Source organism: Zeugodacus cucurbitae, chromosome 2 (assembly GCF_028554725.1).
Source record: "Zeugodacus cucurbitae isolate PBARC_wt_2022May chromosome 2, idZeuCucr1.2, whole genome shotgun sequence".
Lineage (NCBI taxonomy): Eukaryota > Metazoa > Arthropoda > Insecta > Diptera > Tephritidae > Zeugodacus > Zeugodacus cucurbitae.
This window is the reverse complement of record NC_071667.1, coordinates 59184011-59208892: the sequence shown is the minus strand read 5'-3', so window position 1 is coordinate 59208892 and position 24882 is coordinate 59184011. Positions and strand designations below refer to the sequence as shown.

The following is a 24882-nucleotide window of genomic DNA, read 5'->3' as shown; positions in this document are numbered from 1 at the left end:
AGGCAAGGAAAGAAGAAACTATTTTTAAACACTGTAATTAGCAGGTTATAGTTGAATTTATTGCTTGTTCGACAATATATAATATTAAATATATTAATGAGGAAGAAATTATATTTTAAAAACACACTGTCCTTCGTATGTTTCTTACGTCTATCTGCATCCTAATTATATAATGAGAAAGCGATAATGCATGTTATACACCACACGTATGCATATTTACAAAATACAAGAATAACCACAACGTAAATAAAATATTTATTTTTACCTTTAATGATGGTGCCACAAGTGCTTGCAGATAAAAGTTTATATTTATTTACTAACTATAATTAAGTACCTTAAAGTTGCACTTGAAAGTTCATATCGCGCAAGAACTGCGAAACTTATGAAAGCACAAAGCAACAAATGTACTCAAAACATCAATACAAGCACAAATATAACTGTGCATTCGCGCCTAAATGTATGTATGTATATATGGGCAAGCGGGTGCGGTTGTACATGGAGATTGCCAGCTATTTCATCAATTTTAAATCAAATAAAAGCGAAAAAGAAATAAATAAAGCAAATAGAAGCGTTGGAAAATGTTATGGAAAGTAGGAAAATAAGTTGGAAAATTTTGTTTCTTGAACTTTGTTATTAGTTTTGGTTATCTTTGCCGTCACTCACCTTCCTTACATACATACATACAAACGTATTCAGTTATATGTTGTTGTTGCTGGTTCTGTTGGCGTGCTTAATACTCGTAGTTAACGTGGAGACAAGCCCGTTTTTCCACATGTGCCGCATGGTTGCCTCCATTTTATTATGGCTGCGCGGCCGCTGCGTTCGGCGCCATCACAAAAATCGCGTGCAAACTAACGGTGTGTGTGTATGTGTGACGTATTTGTAGCGCGCACACCTTCAACGTGGCGATTGTCCTGCTGTTTTTTTTTGTTTTTTATTTTTGTGTGATTCTTTCAATACGACACTTTTGCTTCTTACATTCGATGTGAGCATTTTTAGCACACTTTCACAAACACTCTACATATACATACATATGTATATGAATGTATGGAATATGTTCATATGTACATACATACCATACATATATCTTGTGCTTTTAAACATTTATGCATTTCTACACATACATACATAAATTCAACAACGCCTTCGTATCGATTACTCACCGATTTAATGGTGATTATTATTTATTATTAATAAATATACATAGGTATGAATGTATGTACATATACATATGTATATTGACATTTGACATGCTCATTTATGTATTTACTTTTCATTCCACATATCACATTGAGCGTAAAAAATATCTTAATTATCACTAAATTCTCATTGAGCTTTACATTTCATTAGCTGGATTTGTCTAAGAAAACGATATAGCAAGGTAGTTCGATTGACCCAATTTTCTGTATATATGTCTATTAGAGAAATATAATATTAGCAAATTAAAGAGATCTGAATAGCAATTATTAGGCATTAGAGCCGGTTTGCTTGGTTTCACGAAGATATTCTGACCCAATTTCATTTGTCTCTTACGCTTATATATTAAATGTTAATTATTCCCTGAACAGGGTATATAAGTTTGTCACGAAGTTTGTAACATCCAGAAGGAAGCGTCGGAGGCCCTATAAAAAATATATATAAATGATCAGCATGTTGAACTGATTCGATTTAGCCATGTCCGTCTGTCTGTCTGTCCGTCCGATTGTCTGTATATATAAGAACTAGTCCTTCAGTTTTTAAGATATCGTTTTGAAATTTTGCAGATGTTATTTTCTCTTCAAGAAGCTGCTCATTTGTCGGAACTGCCGATATCGGACCACTATATCATATAGCTGCCATACAAACTGAACGATCGGAATCAAGGGCTTGTATGGAAAACTTCCGCATTTTACTACATATCTTTACGAAATTTGGTGTGCGTTATTGTTCATAGAAATAATAAAATCTCCGAAAAAATTGTTCAGATCGGTTCACTATAGCATAAAGCTGCCATACAAACCGAACGATCGGAATCAATGGCTTGTATGGAAAATTTTCGCATTTGACGTGGTATCTTCACGAAATTTGACATGGATTACTGCTTAAGGTAATAATATAATCTCCGAAGAAATTGTTCAGATCGGTTAACTATATAACCTTAATGTTTTTAGCAAACAACCCGGCTAAAAAGAATTAGTAAAATGTTTTTTTTTTATTTTACTTACTTTTTCTTACGTTTTTAGATTTGCTTAAACACATAGTTACTAAAAGAAATGCACCTGTGAAGGGTATATTAGCTTCGGTACAGCCGAAGTTAACGTTTTTTCTTATTTTTATATACAATCCATAAGGATACTCAAATTTTTTTCAATATATGGGGGCTAGAGTGATTCAGAAACAAAAAAAAATTGACAAAACGAGACACCACGCTCTTTTCTTTATCTTATTTAAAATGGAGGGCACAACAATTAGGAATAGCGGGGTGGAACGACAGTTTCGTTTTCAAAAAAAGGTGATAAAAATCAGATTTCACGAACTCCACCGAAGTCATTCAAGGGAACTGGCTTAATAACTCAACAAAGTGGTTCGTTTCCAACTCAAAATATCCAAATTCAGATGCAAGTTACTGAATCAGATACTTTTTTATACTCTCGCAACAAAGTTGCTAAAGAGACACGTATAAGGGATCACACTAGGAAGGGGCAGATTTGGATGCAATCTTTTTTTTGGATAAGTGGGCCCCGTCCCAAAATAGGTTATTTATATAAATCTCGCAAATCAATAAAGCTATATAAAACAAACTGCAGTCATTTTCCTTACATACCCCATAAAAACAAACCATAAAAATAGGTGAAATCGGTTAATAACCACGCTAGGAACAGCAGGAAGTGATACACTTCTTTTCAACGAAGTTCGACAACTAACAGATCTCACTTGTTTTGTAAAAAAAACTGTCAATCCCCCACAAAACTATGTCCATATCACTCTGATCACTTATCAGTACAGTTCGATTTAGTGCCGATTTTAGAGCTCTTGAATAGATCGAAGCTGTCATATTAAGGTTTCAGATATCATGTCTGTCTCAGAAGCATTGTTCAGAAAAGGTGAGAGAAAAGTAGCTCGTAAAGTAAGAGCGCTTTAGGTGAGTCATAATAAGAATACCGAATTACCAAAATTTTTTTTAAGTTTATTGGTGTGAGGAAGAGTTCTAGCTGTCTACTCAAAAATTACTATAATTTACTTGTAATACCATACTGGGGGTCTATTACTCACACTTCCTATATATTAGATTACTTAATATTAACATAATGACATATTAATAATGAGCACTGTAGTAATGGCAATGGTGAAATTGACAGTTATTTCAGTGGAAGACATTCTTTAAATATGTGGATTAATTAGTCATAAGTACATCGAACGTCCCACAAATAAAATAAGAACATTTACATATAATTTATATAACATAAGTATGTCGAAATAAGTGATAACAAATTAGCCGCTCATCATTGTAATGTCATTCTATATTTAAAATAAATATTCCGAAAATAGCACGAATTTAAACGATGTTTACTGAATTTGAAATTGGATAAGTGGATAAGTATTGGGAAATAATTTTGGTACCAATAAAGCTATATAAACCAAACTTTCTGCAGTCGATTCTCTTACGTACCCCACAACACACCATGAAAATAGTTGAAATCGGATAATAAACACGCCCACCTCCCATACAAAGGTTAGGTTGAAAATTACTAAAATTGGGTTAAATCACTAACGTAAAACGTCAGAAACACTAAAATTCACATAAGAAATAGCAGATGGAAGCTGCACTCAGATTTTTTTTCAAAATGGAAAATGGGCGTGGCGTCGCCCACTTATGGGTCAAAAACCATATCTCAGGAACTACTCGAACGATTTCAATGAAACTTGGTTTGTAATAGTTTCCTTATATCCCAATGATATGTTGTGAAAATAGGCCAAATCGCTTCACAACCACGCCTACTTCCTATATACCAGAACTTTGAAGACGATTTGAATCGTTTACTTTACAATATATAAAGTAAGTACTTGTGAAGATATGGGTGCAGAACTATCCACAAATACTATGTTTATAGTGTGGCAGCCCCATTCTAAAAATCGCCGAAATCGGACCATAGGTTTTTAAGGCCCCATATATCGAACACGAGGACCTCGGTGCTTCTAACCTAATATTAGGGTTTCCAACTTTCAATGGACTTTATACAATATATATGACGACTATGTGGGTCAAATTGTGTATTATGTAATATAAATAAAGTTAAATAAATAAATTGCGAGAGTATAAAATGTTCGGTTACACCCGAACTTAGCCCTTCCTTACTTGTTAACTATTACTATCGAAAATCTCGATATTTTCAGTAAACAGATATTATAGTTTACGCGAGCATGATATTGAAGAAATAACATATGTTTCGTCTGATAATAAAAAGTACTTCCGCTGGGTATTAAAAATTAATGCAAACGCATAGAGAAGTGTAAAAAATGAAAATCTGATATCTTCTATTCGACCCATATCAGTTTAATAATAATGAATAAGCCAACATTTCAAATTAATTACTTTGATTTGTGTATTCTGTCAAGATATACATACATATGTCTTTATAAAATTATGTCTCAAAATCTCATAATTTGTATGACAAAGAAACAGTGAAATAATGAAATGCAGTCTGCGAAATAATCTCGATTCGTCTATTGAACTTTTTATTGATTAGTTAGCATTTAAATATTTTCATGTGAACTGTTTAGTTATCACGATATGTATGTACAATGGAATAATGTAGGCAATATAAATATTGTATGACCACAGGTGTTATTTGTATTTAGCAGGTGCTCGGTTACACAGCAAAATCAACACTTTAACCCTTACAATACTAATTTTTAGTGGCGAAATTTTTTTCAAAATATTCAGGATGACGTAACGAATTGAATCCGACAGAGGATCATAAAACGGAGGGGCATCTCTGGTTTAAAATTTTTTGAAATGCGATAATGCTCTGAAAACTATAGAGATGGTGAAGCAGGGTTACATGTGACTCTGTGTGAAAAGTTTTGGGTAAATCCCATACCTACACCTACACCTCTCACCAAAACTTAAAAATCAGACTATAACTTGTCAATGCCACAAATATGTAAGACCTCAGTGTCAGAGATTTATTAATGATTTAATATACTATGTACGTAATAATAAGTAAATTAAAAGCAAAACAACAACAAGAATCTTCATAAAAAGCGGTTTTGTAAGGTTTAAGAACTCTAGAACAAAAATCGAGAACTAATTAATTAGTAGACGCGATAAGCAGACGGTGGGCTTTTACATATGTAGACACTTATTCACACATACATATGTATAGTTGTGACTAACTTGCTTAGTTATATTGACTTCATGGTATTGCCTAGCACAAGTACGTAGTAAAATCAATGAGATAAACACCTGCTTAACTTGACATATCTTTGATGATTAGATTAACACGAATAATTAGGCATTATAACGTTCATGAAAAGTTTAATTTTCGAACGCAAGAAATTGCATATTTTCCAGTTTAAATTTGAAACTCGCAAAGTGAACGTGAAAGTTTAGAAAATGTCGCGAATTGGTCAAAACCGCTTGGGAGCGGCGGTGCTGTTGCTAACAATAGGCATCCTTGCAGGTATACAAGTGTGAAGTGACGTGGGAAGTGAATTATTTATGAGCACAATAATACGTGTTTGCCCAAAAGTGCATATAAATATGTAATGCAAAATGAATACTAATATGTATAAACAAGTAAGGAAGGGCTAAGTTCGGGTGCAACCGAACATTTTATACTCTCGCAATTTATATATTTAACTTTATTTATATTATATAATACACAATTTGACCCACATATTCGTATAAAATCCATTGAAAGTTGGAAACCATAATATTAGGTTAGAAGCACCGAGGTCCTCGTGTTCGATACATGGGGCCTTAAAAATCTATGGTCCGATTTCGGCGATTTTTAGAATGGGGATGTAAGGAAACTATTACAAACCAAGTTTCATTGAAATCGGTCGAGTAGTTCCTGAGATATGGTTTTTGACCCATAAGTGGGCGACGCCACGCCCATTTTCCATTTTGTAAAAAAAATCTGAGTGCAGCTTTCATCTGCCATTTCTTATGTGAAATTTAGTGTTTCTGACGTTTTTCGTTAGTGAGTTAACCCACTTTTAGTAATTTTCAACCTAACTTTTGTATGGGAGGTGGGCGTGGTTATGATCTGATTTCTTTCGTTTTTGGACTGTATTAGGAAGTGGCTAAAAAAACGACTGCAAAAAGTTTGGTTTATATAGCTCTATTGGTTTGCGAGATATGTACAAAAGTCTTAGTAGCGGGCGGGGCCACGCCCATTTCCCCAAAAAAATTACATCCAAATATGCCCCTTCATAGTGCGATCCTTCATACCAATTTTTTTTCCTTAGCTGTATTTATGGCTTAGTTATGGCACTTTATGTGTTTTCGGTTTTAGCCATTTTGTGGGCGTGGCAGTGGTCCGATTTTCGAAAGCAACCTTCCTATGGTGCCAAGAAATAAGTGTGCCATGTTTCATTCAGATATCTTAATTTTTACTCAAGTTACAGCTTGCACAGACGGACGGACGGACGGACGGACAGACAGACATTCGGATTTGAACTCCACTCTTCACCCTGATCACTTTGGTATATATAACCCTATATCTAACTCGTTTAGTTTTGGGTGTTACAAACAACCGTTATGTGAACAAAACTATAATACTCTCTTTAGCAACATTTGTTGCGAGAGTATAAAAAGGTCCTTAACCCTTTGGCAAACTTGATATTCTTAAACTTAACGACATTATTTGTCATGATTCCAATTAAGATAATATCTTGTTCCTCAAATCTGAGCAACTGAATTTGTGTTATATATATTATTAGTTATAGATTTATTTGAGTATATCAGTCAATTGAGGTTTACGTGTATCGGTGGAAACCTCAATTTTTATGAAACCAAATAAAAGTGGAATATTGGTATATTTGTGATTCCGGCTATAAGTAGATATACAGAGTAGATTTATACCGTTTTGAATTTAAAAATACGTTTTATAATACTTTCGAGTTGTGGCCGAGATAGACGTGTGATTCTGATTAAAGCAACCAAATTTCACACAATATGGAGTGAAATACTTTCCATTAGTAATTCCAAGAAAATATCCCTTAGTGATATAAGAAATATTTGGAGAATCTATTCGTTATCGTTGATATTGCTTCTAAAGGGTTTTTAAAAGAATATATAAGGTCATTTTGATAAGTCTGTGATATTTAAAATTTATCAACAAAGGTCACTTTGCCCGTAAGAACTTGCTATCGCGAGGCCATCGGTAAAATCCTAGGATTGATAAATACTTCAAAATTAGAGAGTAAAAATAAGTAGGTAGTAAGAAATCATTTCAATTTAAGTTATTAGTCGTCATTAGAATATAGAAAGAAAAAATCATTAATTTATATTCCGTTGTTTGTAGCTATCTTAACTAATGGATACAATTGATAGGGGGTTGAATTGACACTGTATAAGAAAGTCGTCAATAATTCTCCCGTTTTGAGTTATCTGAATATTGTAGTGTGTTGATACGGAGTGATTCGCACGAATTACCGCTTTTAAAGATCATTGTGCTTAATCTTAACTTTGTTTATTTCGGTTTCGGTAATCATAGAGTTTAAGATGAGTAGGTGATTAGCCTTTTGCATTCGAGCCTAGTTCCGGGGCTGCCGGTTTCGCCTCTAGGCGGGCAGTGGCGTAAGAGTTTCCTTCTCGCAGGTTCTAAAGTTATACCGTCTTTATTAGGTCGTCAGAGCCGCGTTCGTGAGGTTGGTGTTTGGGAGGGATAGGCTATGTTTTCGCAACACCAACCTCATTTGCCCATTTTTGGTATTAATGCGGCCTAACGTTATTAGTAATGCTAATTTCTGGACCGCAACGAAACAGCTACCGATTCATATCGAAATTCGACGTCTTAAATGGAAGTGGATCGGTCATACATTAGTAGAACAGCGCTCGATTGGAATCCTCAAGGAAACCGAAGACGCGGGATACCAGCTAACACCTGGAGACGGGAAGTCGAAGCAGAAGCACAGAGAAGTGGTTATTCTTGGAGATTAATTAAATTCCTAGCTGTAAATAAAATTAATTATAATTTGTTTATTGAGGCTCGCTGTTCCACCTAGGAACTACGGGAAATATATATAGCTCTACAACTTTGCTTCCGCCGTTTTCCAATAGATGTCTCTAGGGTCAAGCACTGGTCGATTAAATCGATTTTTTTATATCGATCTTGGACATTTGTGTCAACATTAATCCAACAAAATATTTGTGAGATCTGCTGGCATCCCAAACTTATTCTCAACTGTCAAAATGTCACTTTTTGAGCCGAATTCTCGACAATTGCGGGAAATTTTGCTTTTCTTTTTTAATTCCAAGAAAAGTGCGGCTGAGGCTCATCGAATGCTTTCGGATACGTACAGTGAGGCTGTACTAAGTGAAAAAAGCCTTAAATTTACAAAAAAAAAACGGCGGAAGCAAAGTTGTAGACCTAATATATATAGATCTTTAATCGAAATCCCTTTTTATACGGAAGGGCCTATATGGAGTTGAAGCTTTCGCACATATTTTTTTTACTTATCGGAGAATATATTTGAAATTATAAATAACATCTGCTTCCAAATACTATTTTGACATTTTATTTATTGTTTGACAGATAATCAATTCATTCTAAGTTAAGACGTCACCGTATAAATCAGTACCACGAACGCCGAGCTGAACGCGAAATATTTAAAAAAATATATTTTTTTATAATTAAAAATTATTATCTCCTTCAGTTACAGACTTATTGCAATGCCCTCGTTTTCAGTTTTCCCACATATATTAGTAAATCCAATTTTTATATTAATGTTTATTGCAACCCTGATAAGTGAAATGTTTTATGGCCTTCTAAACGGCTACTTATATACATATTATACATACTTAATGTACAAATAGCAACAATGTGCATTATACTCACTTATATAAAAAGTTGTGTATTATACATTTGAATGAAAATGTTCGAACGTCCATGTGCGCACACATGTCTAGTGCAACGTAACATATCACCTTTGACCTATTGATTTTACGATTCGTGTTGGTATTATACGGGTATGTAGCATTATGGCGCATTCTCATTCCAGCACAAAAATAATTAGGTCTGCGGTAATTGAATCACGCTTTATAAAGTGTTTTTGTTTTTAACTTTGTAGCGAAAATAGCGCAACCAAAAATTTTTAATATGCACCAAAAAGGGTAGAGTATAATTATCAAGTTAGTTGTATTGAGTTTTTATTTATAAATTTGAATAAGTCAAGAGGTGAGATGATAATAGGCTGTACTTAATTGCAGCGATTTTACACAATGAGTGAGCAAAGCACAATAAAAATGATTCAATGCATTGAATCTAATTCGAAAAGTGAAGAACGAAAATTCCCTACTTAAGTTCATGACGTCACGAATACACGAATGTATTTTTATCCAAGCAAAAACAAACAGAGACAAACACTTGGAGATTCCAAGTGTAATCAGTTCGCTCTCCACCTGGTCCCTCCAACGGAGTGGAGGCCTTCCCCTTCCTCGGCTTCCTCCGGCGGGTACTGCATCGAACACTTTCAGAGCTGGAACGTTTTTGTCAATTCGGACAACATGACCTAGCCAGCGTAGCCGCTGTCTTTTTATTCGCTGAACTATGTCAATGTCGTCGTATAACTCGTACAGCTCATCGTTCCATCGTCTGCGGTATTCGCCGTTGCCAATGTTCTGAGGACCATAAATTTTGCGCAAAATTTTCCTCTCGAAAACTCCTAGTGTCGTCTCATCTGATGTTGACATCGTCCAAGCTTCAGCACCATAAAGCAGGACGGGAATGATGAGGGACTTGTAGAGTTTGATTTTGGATCGTCGAGAGAGGACTTTACTTTTCAATTGCCTACTCAGTCCAAAGTAGCACCTGTTGACAAGAGTGATTCTGCGCTGGATTTCGAGGCTGACATTGTTCATGTTGTTGATGCAGGTTCCCAGGTATTCGAAATTATCTACGACTTCGAAGTTATGACTGTCAACAGTGACGTGGGAGCCAAAACGCGAATGCGCCGATTGTTTGCTTGATGACAGGAGATATTTCGTCTTGTCCTCATTCACCTCCAGACCCATTCGCTTCGCCTCCTTATCCATGCGGGAAAAAGCAGAATAAACGGCGCGGTTGTAGCTTCCGATGATGTCGATATCATCGGCGTACGCCAGGAGCTGTACACTCTTATAGAAATTCTGCATATGCTCTTCCTAAATCAGGAACACCAAGTTTGCCAAAAAAGTTTCCCTAGAGACGATACGGCATACCGATCGTGGTTTTTTTTTTTAATTCACTCTAATGCTCTCCAACCCCTATACAGTTGGTTGACCTCCGAAGAGTCGATCGTATTGTTATGAGAACTAATTTATAGCAACAATATATACTCTCAAAATATAATATTAACTGTAATATTGTTTTCTATTTTTTCATCCTCTCCAATCCATAGTAACCGATGCATTAATCTGGCCCTGCGCTTCGAACGCGGATTGCACAGCCGTAGACTCAACATGCTCCACGGCGACGGCAAATTGTGAATGTAACAGTTTTCCAGCTGTTTTCGCTAGCAACTTGACAGCATGTCTGAAGACGTCACTAATTGGTGACCAATGCGAAGACACAGTTCAGTGCAATCTTATGCCATCGGGAGCCAGTTGTAAGTCCGGGGTCTGCGACTGCGCCGATGGATACACTTATGTTGGTGGACGTTGTAGACTATTGAATGGTTTGAATGGTGCTTGCGAAACGGTGAGTAGGCGTGCGTTACGGATGGAGAGAAAGAATAGTAAAATTAAATTTTTGTATACAGGATAATGATTGCATTTTCGGTTATGATCGCGATTCGGTTGCCTGCCTCGATAATGTTTGTAAATGTGCTGACGGTTATTATCACAGGAGTGGAAATATATGTCGGCGTAAATCAATGAGTAAGTGTATTTTGCAGTCATAATTATCCAGAGTGTTTAAATAATATATTTATAAATATTATTTCAGAAATTGGCGATGCCTGTGTCGTGCATACGGACTGTGAAGATTTAGGAACAAATGTGCGGTGCAATAATTTGAGTTGTGCCGAGGTATCACAAAGCGATTCGGAATCGTCAAAAACCGTTTTAGATGCCCGTACCAATACACCGACACCCACAGGTCACACGAATACAAACGCCGGCACGACCAGCACAAACACACACACGAAAACTGATGGTGGCAACGAGAAATCACCATCATCAGACGGTACATCACAATTCTCGAAATCATCGAGGTCAACTAGCGGTACTAGTAAAGATACTTTAGCATTGGTGAATGGTCGTAGTGATTTGACTGACGATACCGATCACGAGACGGAGCAAGAAGAGGCCGGTGGTAATGAACAGAAACGGAGATCACGTGAGATCGCTGTACAAACGAGTATCGATGCTTTTGAGTTGAAACCATTGGCGCCGTTAGTGAAGAATGTTGGTACTGGCACCACATCTACTAGTACGAGCAGTCGCCGTTTCTCGCGCTATAAACGTCGTCAATCTGCATTCCGCTACGATGATGAGGATAAGACTTTCTCGACGATATCGAATACTGATGATGATGGAGAAGAAAAGCGTTGTAAGTATTTCAAAAAGTATCTTCAACAAGCTTAAAGACCTATGACCTCTATATGCAACATTACATCTGCTTAGCTCCGAAAAAATATGAGCCAGACAGAGTACACTGTGAAATAATTACTTTCTATGAACATACGCTAAAGTGACGTTATCAATACTACATTTGTAATAAAAATCACTCCTTTAATTTTCTCTCATTTAGATGGCAGCTCTTGCACCGAGAATGGCAAATTGTGCGCGGGACTTCCGCATTCGATTTGCTCACACAACATTTGCTTCTGTAGCTCTGGGTACTATCCAAGTAATGGAAAATGCTTTGCAGGTGGGTTTTGAGAAAAACTATAATTCCTTTACCAAATATCTATATGTTATGTGATAACTTTCAGAGCTTGGTGAGATAGCGGAGAGTGCCAACGAATGTGAGCACACATTCGATTCATTATCCAAAAAATGTATTTGCCAAAATAATTACTTTTACGAACGTAATTTACGCTCTTGTCGAAAACGTAAGTACCAGCTGAATTATAAAATTTGAAAGTAAAGCTATCTGATAAGAGAGTTCATGAATTAGGCAAAGTGCTTGTTAGAATTTGTAGAACTAGTCGAGATTTGTTTCACTCAATATTAGAACAGTTGTAGAAATGTGTCGCAGAGGATCGGTTTGTAGGTCCTGTGCGGCTAAGTTCATAGAACATCGAACTCATAATTAGCAGCTAATAACAGGAGGACTTATCTGGTCAATTTAAATGTTTCCGCTTTTAAAATGTCATAGACTTCGCACTTCCGAATCTAGTGAGATTCTCTAATTATTTTTTGTCAAAATTTTAGTAACATCTTTACTCATTTTCATTCCTTGAAAGAGTATTTAATTATTCAAAAATTATTTTTCAACTCTTTTTCAAATCCACCGCAGCAATCCAATATACCTTATCGTGTACCTCGAACAGTCAATGCAGTCCGTTCGGCGCAGCCTATTGTCCTACGAAAATTCCAAGACGTTGCACCTGTGATGAGTATGCAGAGTACGATGAATTGCGCCAGTTGTGCGTCTACAAACAGGGTCTCGGCGAGTACTGTGAATCGAATGAAGCCTGCAGTTCATATGCGAATGGAGTATGCTTAGATAATTATTGTGCATGTAAGGAGAATTTCATCGCAAGGGATAATAAGTGTATACCAGGTGTGTGGACTTTAAAACACTTTCAGAATGAAAATATCTATTCAAATATTCTATATGTACTTTAGGTGTCGGTGCTATTTGCGATGCCGATGTGGAGTGTGGTGTAGAAAATACGGTTTGTGATTTCACCTCACCGACAAGTGAGGAGCGTGAAAAGTCATGCCAATGCAAAAAGGGCTATGTACATTTTAAGGATGAGTGTCTCAAAGAGGGTAAGTGATGACGATGTGATCAAAGAAATGGATTTTTATATTAATTGCGTATATATTTTTAACAAAACAGCTGAGGAACTTGACGATGAGTGCATTGAAACGGAGCAATGTAAACCACTATTGGCTACCTGTAAGAATCAGAAATGTTCCTGCACACCCGAACAGCATTTTAAATTTGGGCTTTGTCAGGATAAGAAAGGTAACACGCATATTTGTATTCTTATCTAGTGTAATATTTCTAATACATTTACGATCATTACAGACCTTGGTGAAACTTGTGCTCGGTCGACAGAATGTTTCGTTGAAAAGGAGCCGGAAAACGTGGAATGCCGTAATTCGGTTTGTCAATGCAAGTTTGGTTATCAAGCGCATGAAGAACAGAAGACTTGTATACGTGTGGTGTCCAGTACCAAAAGTAAGTAGAATATCATGGAAACTGTGTGGTTATCTGGTCGACGACATCTTCCCTTCAAAGTTTACTATGAAATTCTTTGTAAGAAATAATTCCAGGGCAGATCAGGTGGATAGAACCACCAGTTTAAAAATTGGAATTACTTTACTTATCCCGAATTTCATAATAAAGGATTTTTAGTTTCAATTTCCTGTTTTATTATACGTAAAACTGAATTTGCCTAACTCGAATCACCATAATCCTTAAAAAAACTTCGAGTCAGAGAGACTACCGAGTTTGTATGAAATTAGACATCTAACGGGGGCATCTATTGCCAATTCAAGAGTTCAAGTTATTCCTTCTTCGAGAACTTCGAGTTATGGAAGTTCAACTGTATATATATTCAGACACAGAGTGTTGCTCAAAAAAGAAGGTCTCTAAAACTTTTTGAATAGATGTATATGTACTTCCCTTAGCGTTTATTAAAAAATATCGCTGTAGACGAGAGACTCGATATGACTACCATTTTAGTGTGCATTTCATAAAGAAATATATTTCCAACTTCCGAATGAAATTTCTAGAAAGAAAGGTTTCTTATACCAATTCACAAACTCTTCCAAAGCGGCTGGAGATTTGTAACATCATAACTTTTCTGATCATCAAGATGCACGCACCGCAAATAATGGGAGATTTGATGATAAATCGATGAGAAATCTCCTAGAACAGAGGTTGATTGTCCCAATTTATTCTAAACTTTTTAATTTAGTAATTCTATAAGGAAACGGCAGTAATTAATATACATTTTCTAGAGAACAAGAACTCTCATACACAGCATTACCACACAGAGTTGGAGTTATATCTTTAGAAAGTACTATTTTTGGGGATTCTTTTTCCATTTTTTTTTTTAGTAAATTGCAGTTCCCCATAAACCTTTCTTAAACCTACTTAAGATCAGAAAACATGCAAAATATTCCCTTGCATTATTCAAAAACTTTATAATGTATTCTATAATGTGACAAACTCTTCTATTTTTTCTTTCCAGATTCTTCCGGAAGGCCAAGTGCTCTTAAAATAATAACATTCCTATTAATAGGATCAGCTTTCTTAATAACAAGTGCCGCAATTAAACAGGCTTATTATGATTAAATTTCATCTAAGTTATGGTTATATATAATATGGTATTTTAATTAGGAGCGTAAATTATTTATAAAAAAATTATTTAGCCACAATGAATGGGGAAACAAATAAAAACGTAACACGTATAACAAAAATATAAATAAATAATTAACATTTTTGTATTTTTCGCTTCAAGCAAAAACGCAAAACACCGGCCTGAAAATATTACTTAGCAATCTTATATTTGATTTACAAAAACTATACAAGAAATGAAATGAAAGAAATCGCAAAGAATTATGCATAAAGTATTACAAAGATGACACGTGAAGTATAAATAAAATATACAAAAATCAAAGAAACAAATAATTAATTAAAGCAAAATTCCAAAAGCAATACTTAATGATTACTTAACCTTTGCAATTACTCGTATTTAATTAATTAATTAATCGATAAGAAGATTTTAAGTCAATCATGTAAACTAGTAAAGAAAATTATTTTTAAATTTAAGATTCTTAAGATTCTGCGTAAGTTATTCATATGCACATAAATACATATATAAATATAATATTTGTCATATCTGGGTGCATGTGCGTTGTGGTGCATATTAACTATAGTAATATAATTGACAAATTTGTTTTAGCCTAAGATTATAGTTAATAAAACTTTTGAACTTATTGCCAAAAACTACAATAGTGATTTCTTAATTTTTAAACAGTTATATAATGGAAAAGAAAGATCTGGAAGATGGTTTGTACATATTCTTTCTTAAATTTAAAAATATTTCCATAATCACTTATTATTCTTCTAAATATCTCTAATAATTTTGAAAAATGTCTTCTAGTCGACATTTCTTGGCTGAATATAATTCTCTAGCCGAAATATTTACGTACATAAGTTAGACTGCGGTGCTAAAGGAATTAAAATATAATTGAAACCGCTTAAGATGCTACACCACCCTTTAAATTTAACTTTTTTTGCTTATTTTCTAAATTTATATTCTAAAGAGTATTTTGAGATGTCTCCGAAAATAATGTCTTAATAATGCTATGATCATTAGGAAGCGCGCTGAGCGTACATTTCTTTCTTCTTTTGCTTTTTTCTAAAGACCACATTTCTCGAGACGTTGTACACGATAACTCAATAATTTGAAAATTAAAATACATCTTCCTAAATAGATTTTCCACAGAGTGACGTGGGATTTTTTCCATTGAATAATTTGAAAAAATTGTATCCAATTTTTTATATGGTATTTGTAGCCCTAAATATAAAGTCAATTTTTGATGTATTCATTTGGGTAAAAATTTGTTTTTTAAATGACGGCCACGTCACTCGGTTCAAAATTTATCAGTTTTTACGAAAAATATTGTTTTATTTGTTTCAGACAAAAATTGAAATTCTATCAGGGAGTGCTCCAGAAAAATTGATCAAAGCTATCAAGCTAGCTAACTGATCAAGTTTTTTTTTTTTTTTGCATATAAGTTAAGTGTAATATCTGAAAAATATTCTCTGAAAATTTGAAGTTGATCCGATAATTACTTTTCGAGTTATTCGACAAATAGCAAAAGGTGCTCGGGCACACAAAACGCACAGTTTGAAACTTTAAATGCGTTTTTTTTTTTCAAAACAATGTTTTTTGAACTGTGACAACTGTAATTCGAAAACCATTCAGAAGATTTAATGAGATTTATACAGCTTTTAGAATTCAAAATAATCCTGGGCCTGATCGAAGTTTTTTTTCAGAAATTTAGATTTTTTAAGACCAATTAGAGTTGATTTTTCACGAAAATTTAGAAAAAAAATTCCTGAGTCCGCCATTTTGTTAATTTTTGAAAAAAGAAAAAAGCTTTGATCCGGCTCAAAATGATCTATTTATAAAACTAATTTTTCTTATCCCATTGATCCGATTAGATGAATCTCCAAGGACTTATGATTGGAAGTAGGTCAACACAAACAGCTATAACTTTGGACGTTATAAATTTTCGTGACTTCAAGTCAACACGTTGTGTAATAATGCCTTATTATTACTTTTGTAAAATAACATGATTTAATAGCAAAAAAATTACTGAAAATTCTAATTTTTTTGTGTCTCTGACTACCCCTAATCCCTTAAGCGATTTTGGTCGAGTTCACTACGACCTTCTTCTACATTATGTGGTTTAAAATATGTTAACCATCTCCAAAAGTTATTACTGACGTTCTGTTGAGTTTGGAAAGGCTTCATTAGGTAATCAATATAATTCAATGAATGTTACGTCAGTCTACGAAAATATTGAAAGGCAGGGACTCGAGTTTCTATGATTTGTATTAACTCAATATATATTTGGTATTTTAATGTTTTATAATAATAACGAGTAAGGAAGGGCTAAGTTCGGGTGTAACCGAACATTTTATACTCTCGCAATTTTTTATTATTTAACTATTTATTTATATTATATAATACACAATTTGACCCACATATTCGTCATATATATTGTGTAAAGTCCATTGAAAGTTGGAAACCATAATATTAGGTTAGAAGCACCGAGGTCCCTTTGTTCGATATATGGGGCCTTAAAAACCTATGGTCCGATTTCGGCGATTTTTAGAATGAGGCTGCCACACTATAAACGTAGTATTTGTGCAAAGTTCTGCATCGATATCTTCACTAGTGCTTGCTTTATATATTGTAAAGTAAACGATTTAGATAGTCTTCAAAGTTCTGGTATATAGGAAGTAGGCGTGGTTGTGAAGCGATTTGGCCTATTTTCACAACATATCATTGGGATGTAAGGAAACTATTACAAACCAAGCTTCATTGAAATCGGTCGAGTAGTTCCTGAGATTTGGTTTTTGACCCATAAGTGGGCGACGCCACGCCCATTTTCCATTTTGTAAAAACGTCTGAGTGCAGCTTTTCTCTGTCATTTCTTATGTGAAATTTAGTGTTTGTGACGTTTTTCGTTAATGAGTTAACCCACTTTTAGTAATTTTCAACCTAACTTTTGTATGGGAGGTGGGCGAGGTTATTATCCGATTTCTTTCATTTTTGGACTGTATTTGGAAGAGGCTAAAAAAAACGACTGCAGAAAGTTTGGTTTATATAGCTCTATTGGTTTGCGAGATATGTACAAAAAACTTAGTAGGGGGCGGGGCCACGCCTACCCCCCGAAAAAATTACATCCAAATATGCCCCTTCATAGTGCGATCGTTCATACCAAATTTTATTTCCATAGCTTTATTTATGGCTTAGTTATGGCGCTTTATGTGTTTTCGGTTTTCGTGGGCGTGGCAGTGGTCCGATTTTGCTCATTTTCGAAAGCAACCTTCCTATGGTGCCAAGAAATAAGTGTGCCAAGTTTCATCAAGATATCTTAATTTTTACTCAAGTTACATCTTGCACAGACGGACGGACGGACAGACAGACATTCGGATTTGAACTCCACTCTTCACCCTGATCACTTTGGTACATATAACCCTATATCTAACTCGTTTAGTTTTGGGTGTTACAAACAACCGTTATGTGAACAAAACTATAATACTCTCTTTAGCAACATTTGTTGCGAGAGTATAAAAATTAAATATTAAACAAGAAATGGATATATGAGTAATACATTCCCTATAATTCTATTGAGATATCCCGTCCTACTAACTGATATAAATAAAGAATAAAGTCCAGAGGAGCGTCGGAGTTCGTCATCTCCGACATATGGCGGTTAGGGAAAAGTATGAACCGGACTCAAAATTAGTATTTAGGCTTGTTAGAAAGTAACTGCTGAAGAAATAGAAATTCTGGTGATTTATATATGTACTTGCAGTATGTAAGCAATGTACTCTGAGTATATACTCGAATATATATGTATGTATATACATATGTGAGAGGTTTGTATACAATATAACATTCTATAAGCATTTCACACTACCAAATTTATTATTTTAAGGATGTGGACTACAACACGTGTTAGAAAATTAATGAAGGTCATAGGCTACAATCACGGTATGTGTATGAGCTACATCAACAGTTATGACGATTTTGTCTTAAACATCCAAAAAGGAAATTTTCAGTTAGAAATATTATTTGTCGATTGAGTATTTCTTGTTATAAACTTCTTTTAAATAATAAATGAAACGCTTTTGGTCTCATGAAAAAACTGACTTCAAGCGGAACTCCAAGAACGAACGATTTACTCTCGGTTAGTTTAAAAAAATCCCAAAATAGTTAATAATGCGGCTGAGGCCCGACCAGCCATTAGAAATACAGCCGGTATTTAAATCCTCACTGGGTTCTTCAATAAACATATTCTTTTCTATACTCTCGCAACAAAGTTGCTACTAGAGTATTATAGTTTTGTCCACATAACGGTTAGTTGTAAGTCCTAAAACTAAACGAGTTAGATATAGGGTTATGTATATCAAAATGATCAGGGTGACGAGAAAAGTTCAAATCCGGATGTCTGTCTGTCCGTCCGTGCAAGCTGTAACTTGAGTAAAAATTGAGATATCTTGATGAAACTTGGAAGACGCATTTCTTGGCACCATAAGAAGGTTAATTTCGAAAATGGACGTAATCGGACCACTGCCACGCCCACAAAATGGCGAAAACCGAAAACACTTAAAGTGCCATAACTAAGCTATAAATAAAGCTATGGAAATAAAATTTGGTATGAAGGATCACACTATGAAGCGGATGTAATTTTTTTTATGTGGATGTAATTTTTTTGGGGAAGTGGGCGTAGCCCCGCCCCCTACTAAGTTTTTTGTACATATCTCGCAAAGTACTAAAGCTATATCAAAGAAACTTTCTAAAGTCGTTTATTTTAGGTACTACCTTATACTGTCCAAAAATGGAGGAAATCGGATTATAACCACGCCCACCTCCCATACAAAGGTTATGTTGAAAACTACTAAAAGTGGGTTAACTCACTAACGAAAAACGCCAGAAACACTAAATTTCATATAAGAAATGGCATATGGAAGCTACATTCAGATTTTTTTACAAAATGGAAAATGGGCGTGGCATCGCCCACTTATGGATCAAAAACCATATCTCAGGAACTACTCGACCGATTTCAATGAAACTTGGTTTGTAATAGTTTCCTTACATCCCAATGATATGTTGTAAAAATAGGCCAAATCGCTTCACAACCACGCCTACTTCCTATATACCAGAACTTTGAAGACGATCTGATTCGTTTACTTTACAATATATAAAGCAAGCACTAGTGAAGATATCGATGCAGAACTTTGCACAAATACTACGTTTATAGTGTGGCAGCCTCATTCTAAAAATCGCCGAAATCGGACCATAGGTTTTCAAGGCCCTATATATCGAACATTAGGACCTCGGTGCTTCTAACCTAATATTAGGATTTCCAATTTTCAATGGACTTTATACAATAGATATATATGACGAATATGTGAGTCAAATTGTGTATTAATAAAGTTAAATAAGTAAATTGCGATTATAAAATGTTCGGTTACACCCGAACTTAGCCCTTCCTTACTTGTTCGACTATAATTTTCTACAGGGATGGAAGTACATATATACTATTTTTAATTGGATAGATACACGAAATTATTAAGCAGGGTGTGTTATTCATGTAATCTATACATTTATTTGAACAACCACATACCGTCGATTGCTAATATATAATTTTTGGAAGTGTGTATGTATATATATGTATAAGTTTCGTTCGTATGAAATTCACTTTTTGATTGTAATCACGCAATAGTTATGACATGAGCGTCCAAGAAAACTACAAGTAAACGTTTTTTCTTCTTCACCAATACATATTTTCGGTTACATCATTCATTGTATTTATTCGAAATTGTTTCTTCGACTTTCTGGGCTAAGCAATAACGTCATAATGCGGTGTCCTGCAAAGTTAGGCCGTCATTGACGATTTACCAATTAATTATTACACCGTTTTCGTGATTTTATATATATTTCCAGTTCTATATAATGTATGTAAATATATCTACTTTCAAGGCTACTTGAGCTGTGTAGTAAATATTGGCATTAAATAAATTCAATCACGCAATTTGACCAATGTCAGCTTGAATTCGCTCAATGTTGAGGTAAGCTCGTGAGTGTCGGTAGTTTAATTGTTGGGCAAAGGAATTTCACTTCATATTACGATTTTTGAGCACCTCTCTTTAGCCGTAATTGGTTCAAATGTATATTTTAGAATGCGATTTGGTATGTCTTAGTTTGGTATGTAGTCGTGTAAGCAGCGAATAATCAGATTGTGCAATAATTATCGCTAAGAAAGTTTGCTCAGTGTCTAGACATTTCGACAGGAAAATATTATTTTTTTTTTTTATTTTGGTAGCGTGTTTTAAGTTGCAATTAAATTTTTCTAAGTACTGTAATGAGGTTCAAAAAGGCAACTAATATTTGAAATATATGATATATAATTGTTAATGTCGTAAGTAATATTTCCAAAATCACATATTAAGAATGGGGTCTGACCCTTAGCCCATGTATATGTTACGATATGTTTTAAAAATTTTATCGAATGATTGCCGTGAAGCTTTCACAATTGCGTTCATTTCCTTGCTTATATAGAGTACGATTCATCATTATAAAATCTCTATACCAACTATACTAGGTATGGCGTCCTATTTTCCCTTTCAATAAAATTAATCGATTCAGGCTAAAGTTTTTGAAATTTATATTTTTTAGAATTTTTCCATGAGCATGATATTTTCTGAAAAGAGTTCTGACATTGAATTCCTTCTAAAATATTATCCAATTATATATTAATCAATACTCCAAAAGAGAGGTTAAGTTGTGAACTTCTGACATTGAATTCCTTCTAAAATATTATCCAATTTAATACTGAAAATCAGTATTACCACCCGTTATATCTAAAAGTTTATGCAAACCCGACCCTCAAGTGGTTTCTCAAAATGTAAGCAAATCTGCCCCAAGTGAACTCTGAAAGTGTCAACAAACTTGACCTTATGTGACCTTTCAAAATATAAACAGAATTAACCTTACATGAACCCATACAATGTAGACAGACCTGACTCCATAAGATCCATCAAGATGTCAATAAACATGAGCTTTAAACAAAACTGACCTCCACGTGACTTCTCAAAATTTAATAAACTTGATATTACGTGAAACATCCTCAAATGTAAACAAAATCTTGACAAAGGTTATTGATCTCTACCGAAATGTAAACAAAACCCTCTGAAAGGTCAACAAAGATGTTTGTATATGGGTCGTGGCGCATCTAGATATGTCAATCAATGATGTTTATTTGAGAAGCGGATGCAGAAACGTCAGAATATGATATGTCCACAAGAAATTGTATGGAGAAGTGAACGTAATTAATTTCACATTCTCAATCTTAATAAAACCTTGTAAAAAATAACAAAATAATAAAAAAAAACTGATGGTTACCCGAGTATTATTTTTCACGCAATATCGTATATGAAACGGAAATTTGAAAAATTCAATTCAGTCACGCTTTAAAAAGCTTTGAAAACTTCAATTTGCATTGCCTCAATAAAACCATTAATCATTGATATCAAATTAATAAAAGCAAAGTATAGCAAAATGTCCTGCTTGTGTCAATATTTTGTGACATCGAAAAATCACAAGTTCATTGGACACAGCACGGACGGCAGTGACCTTTCAGTGTTCACACAAAATCCGCTGGCACTAACAAAGGAGGAACACAAGCGGGAGTAAGTAGGCAATCCATACGCTAATGTCTTCATTTTCTCCATTATCACATCTGTCTTTCAGGGAAGTCACCAAATTGAACGAAGAAGTGTCTGCTACCGAATTGGCGGCGGCCAAAGCGGAAATTTGGGTACTCAAAAAACATCTCAACGAAGCACAAATCTCGGTAGAGAACCTGGAGAATCTTGTACGCACCATTATACTCAAACAGAACGAGCTGTTGGGCGAAATGTACGAATTGAAGAATCAGAATTATGAATTGCAAGATGAATGCCGTATGCAACGCGATTATCAGATGATGGAACGAAATGCTATGATGCGTGAAATGCACGATATCAAAACGCTGCTCGGCGATCGCACGCGCTTATTGGTACTGAAATAAATATTTGCCACCGATATTGAAAATAATTGTACTGTTTTATTTTTACATTAGGAGGACACTGTCGCACGCAATTCAGAGTTGACCTCCGCTCTGCAGGATGCTAACGAAAAAATCTATATGATGGGCATGAAGTTTTTGAAATTGAAAGCATCGCGTTCGAAACATGTTAATGCCTCACATACTACATCGGGTAGTAATACAGAACGTTCGAATTCGGGTTGATATGTATTTAGCTATATGGTCATAAATGTATATGGCTAGCTTTTAGTTGAATATCGCTTCAAATTGTCCGTTTTTGTACAAATGTTTATTTTACTATGTCTTTATATTATAATTTAACAAATATTTTAGATGATGAATAAATGCTGTAAAAAATAAAAAAATGTCAAATCAAATCAAAAATACAATGCAATCAAAATGTTCAACTAAACAACCAAAAATTCCATTAGTTTCAAAATGTTTGCGACAAAGTTTTGAAACCAATTACTTCAGTAGAGCAGCCACCAATTCGTTGCTACGCAGTATCTCACGCACACGATTTTTTTGTTTTTAATATTAATAAAATATTGTATTATGGATGTTTTTGAGTACACTTACTGTTTTATGATTGAAATTTACACCATCAAGCAACAATATTTCCATACACCAACAAAGATGCTTACATTTTTACGTACAGAAGCACTGCGAAAAAGTTTCTTCTCTGCCTGCGCAGCGCACTCACATTCGCTGCCGTAGCCACTCCTGAACAATTGTTCTAATAAATTATTGGTTTCGCACATATTTTTCTTAAAGACAATCACGTAATATTATAAATATTTTGCACATTTATTTCTTTGATATTTTTATGAAAAATAGCGATTTTCAATGAATTCTTCTCAGACGCGTTGTAAGTAATGTCATGACAATTGAAATGGCGGCGGACACTAGCGAATGCATGGAGTTGCAATTACAGTGATGGATTGTGAATTGTGGTATTCACTATAAAATAGTACTTAAGCATGAATTTCAAAATAATTTAAATAATAAAATAATTTTTTAAATAATAAAAATAGAAAATATTAAATATGTGGAATCAAAAAATTAAATATAAAAAAAATAAAAAACCAAATGAATGTTATAAACATGTGTAATTTACGATTTGTACATTTATTAATTTTACTATTTAAAAATAACATTAAAATATTAAAAATACGAACAAATTAATAATAATAATGAATTAACTTATAATTATTACGAAAATTATAAATATAGTATTTTTTTAATACAGAGAAAATAATAGATATAAAACTTTTATAAGTATTCTGCTCTGCTGAGACTACATTAAACGAAACTTGGCATTCATTTCAATAATTTTTATTAATAGCACAACTTTTATTTAAATTTATTTATTTAAATATTTTAAATATTACTTAATTTGCCTTATGAATACCTTTAATGAGTGAACTGAGCAGAACAAATGACAGGAAGACGAGAAAAACAGGAAAGAGCATCAAACGACGTGTTGCCGGATCTGTATGAATTTATTTTAATTACAAGGTGACCAGACTAAAAGAGAGACCAGAATAAATACATTTAATGATGCTATTTCAGCTATTTAAGCTATATTTATGTTATTTCATATAAATATTATACTTTAAATTATTTGATTACAAATATTTGCCTTCAAAGTAAAAATTTTATGTAATAAAAATAATACTAAAAAGTTGTATTCTGCTACCATTTTCTGCGATCTATGCATTTGTCATTTTATTATTATTTATTATTATTATTTAGTATTCGTACATTCTAATTATCTGAATAATTATTATAATATTATTTACTCTCTATACTTTCTTTAATCGCACAGTGTGCACCACGTGTTAGTGGTGTTCTTTTTGATGTACGGCAACACCACTCTTCCTATTGCATTACACAGTTTCCGCCGCCATTTCAAATGTCACGCATTTGCTTCCGACGCGCTTGTGAGAAATCAGTGAAAATTGTGAATTTGGTCATGGAAACTTAATACATTAAAGATTATATCAAATATAAACTAGTATTTAATGTTTCTAGTGTAAAATATGAAAAATATTTGTTCGCTCATTGTTTGTAACCAAGTACAAGCGAAGAAAGGAAGTTTAAGGTAGCGCCGGGACAGCAAAGGTAAGCCTTCGCACTAGAAAATTTGTTTGTGTGAATTTGTTATTAATATG

The 24882-nt window shown here is 34.2% G+C and overlaps 2 protein-coding genes across 2 annotated transcripts; both read left to right on the top strand.

Annotated features, from left to right (window-relative positions):
• The first annotated feature begins 5505 nt into the window (after positions 1–5505).
• LOC105215861 (rh5-interacting protein) lies at positions 5506–15326 on the top strand. Its single transcript, XM_011190030.3, has 11 exons — positions 5506–5663; positions 10588–10886; positions 10948–11065; positions 11133–11738; positions 11940–12059; positions 12124–12243; positions 12651–12917; positions 12983–13129; positions 13200–13328; positions 13392–13544; positions 14563–15326. Exons 1-11 carry the CDS (start codon positions 5597–5599, stop codon positions 14664–14666), a joined length of 2130 nt encoding a protein of 709 aa, XP_011188332.1. The 5' UTR covers positions 5506–5596; the 3' UTR covers positions 14667–15326.
• A 6697-nt stretch (positions 15327–22023) lies between these two features.
• Positions 22024–23094, top strand: LOC105215862 (uncharacterized). Its single transcript, XM_011190032.3, has 3 exons — positions 22024–22310; positions 22372–22678; positions 22742–23094. The coding sequence occupies exons 1-3, from the start codon at positions 22180–22182 to the stop codon at positions 22910–22912; spliced, it is 609 nt and encodes a 202-aa protein (XP_011188334.1). The 5' UTR covers positions 22024–22179; the 3' UTR covers positions 22913–23094.
• The last annotated feature ends 1788 nt before the right edge of the window (positions 23095–24882 follow it).

Coding starts and splice junctions, on each gene's coding strand:
- LOC105215861 (XM_011190030.3), top strand. CDS start 5,597: ATGTCGCGAATTGGTCAAAACCGCTTGGGAGCGGCGGTGCTGTTGCTA. Junction 5,664..10,587: donor AACAATAGGCATCCTTGCAG/GTATACAAGTGT, acceptor TCCAATCCATAG/TAACCGATGCATTAATCTGG. Junction 13,329..13,391: donor GCTTTGTCAGGATAAGAAAG/GTAACACGCATA, acceptor CGATCATTACAG/ACCTTGGTGAAACTTGTGCT.
- LOC105215862 (XM_011190032.3), top strand. CDS start 22,180: ATGTCCTGCTTGTGTCAATATTTTGTGACATCGAAAAATCACAAGTTC. Junction 22,311..22,371: donor AAGGAGGAACACAAGCGGGA/GTAAGTAGGCAA, acceptor TCTGTCTTTCAG/GGAAGTCACCAAATTGAACG. Junction 22,679..22,741: donor GCGATCGCACGCGCTTATTG/GTACTGAAATAA, acceptor TTTTTACATTAG/GAGGACACTGTCGCACGCAA.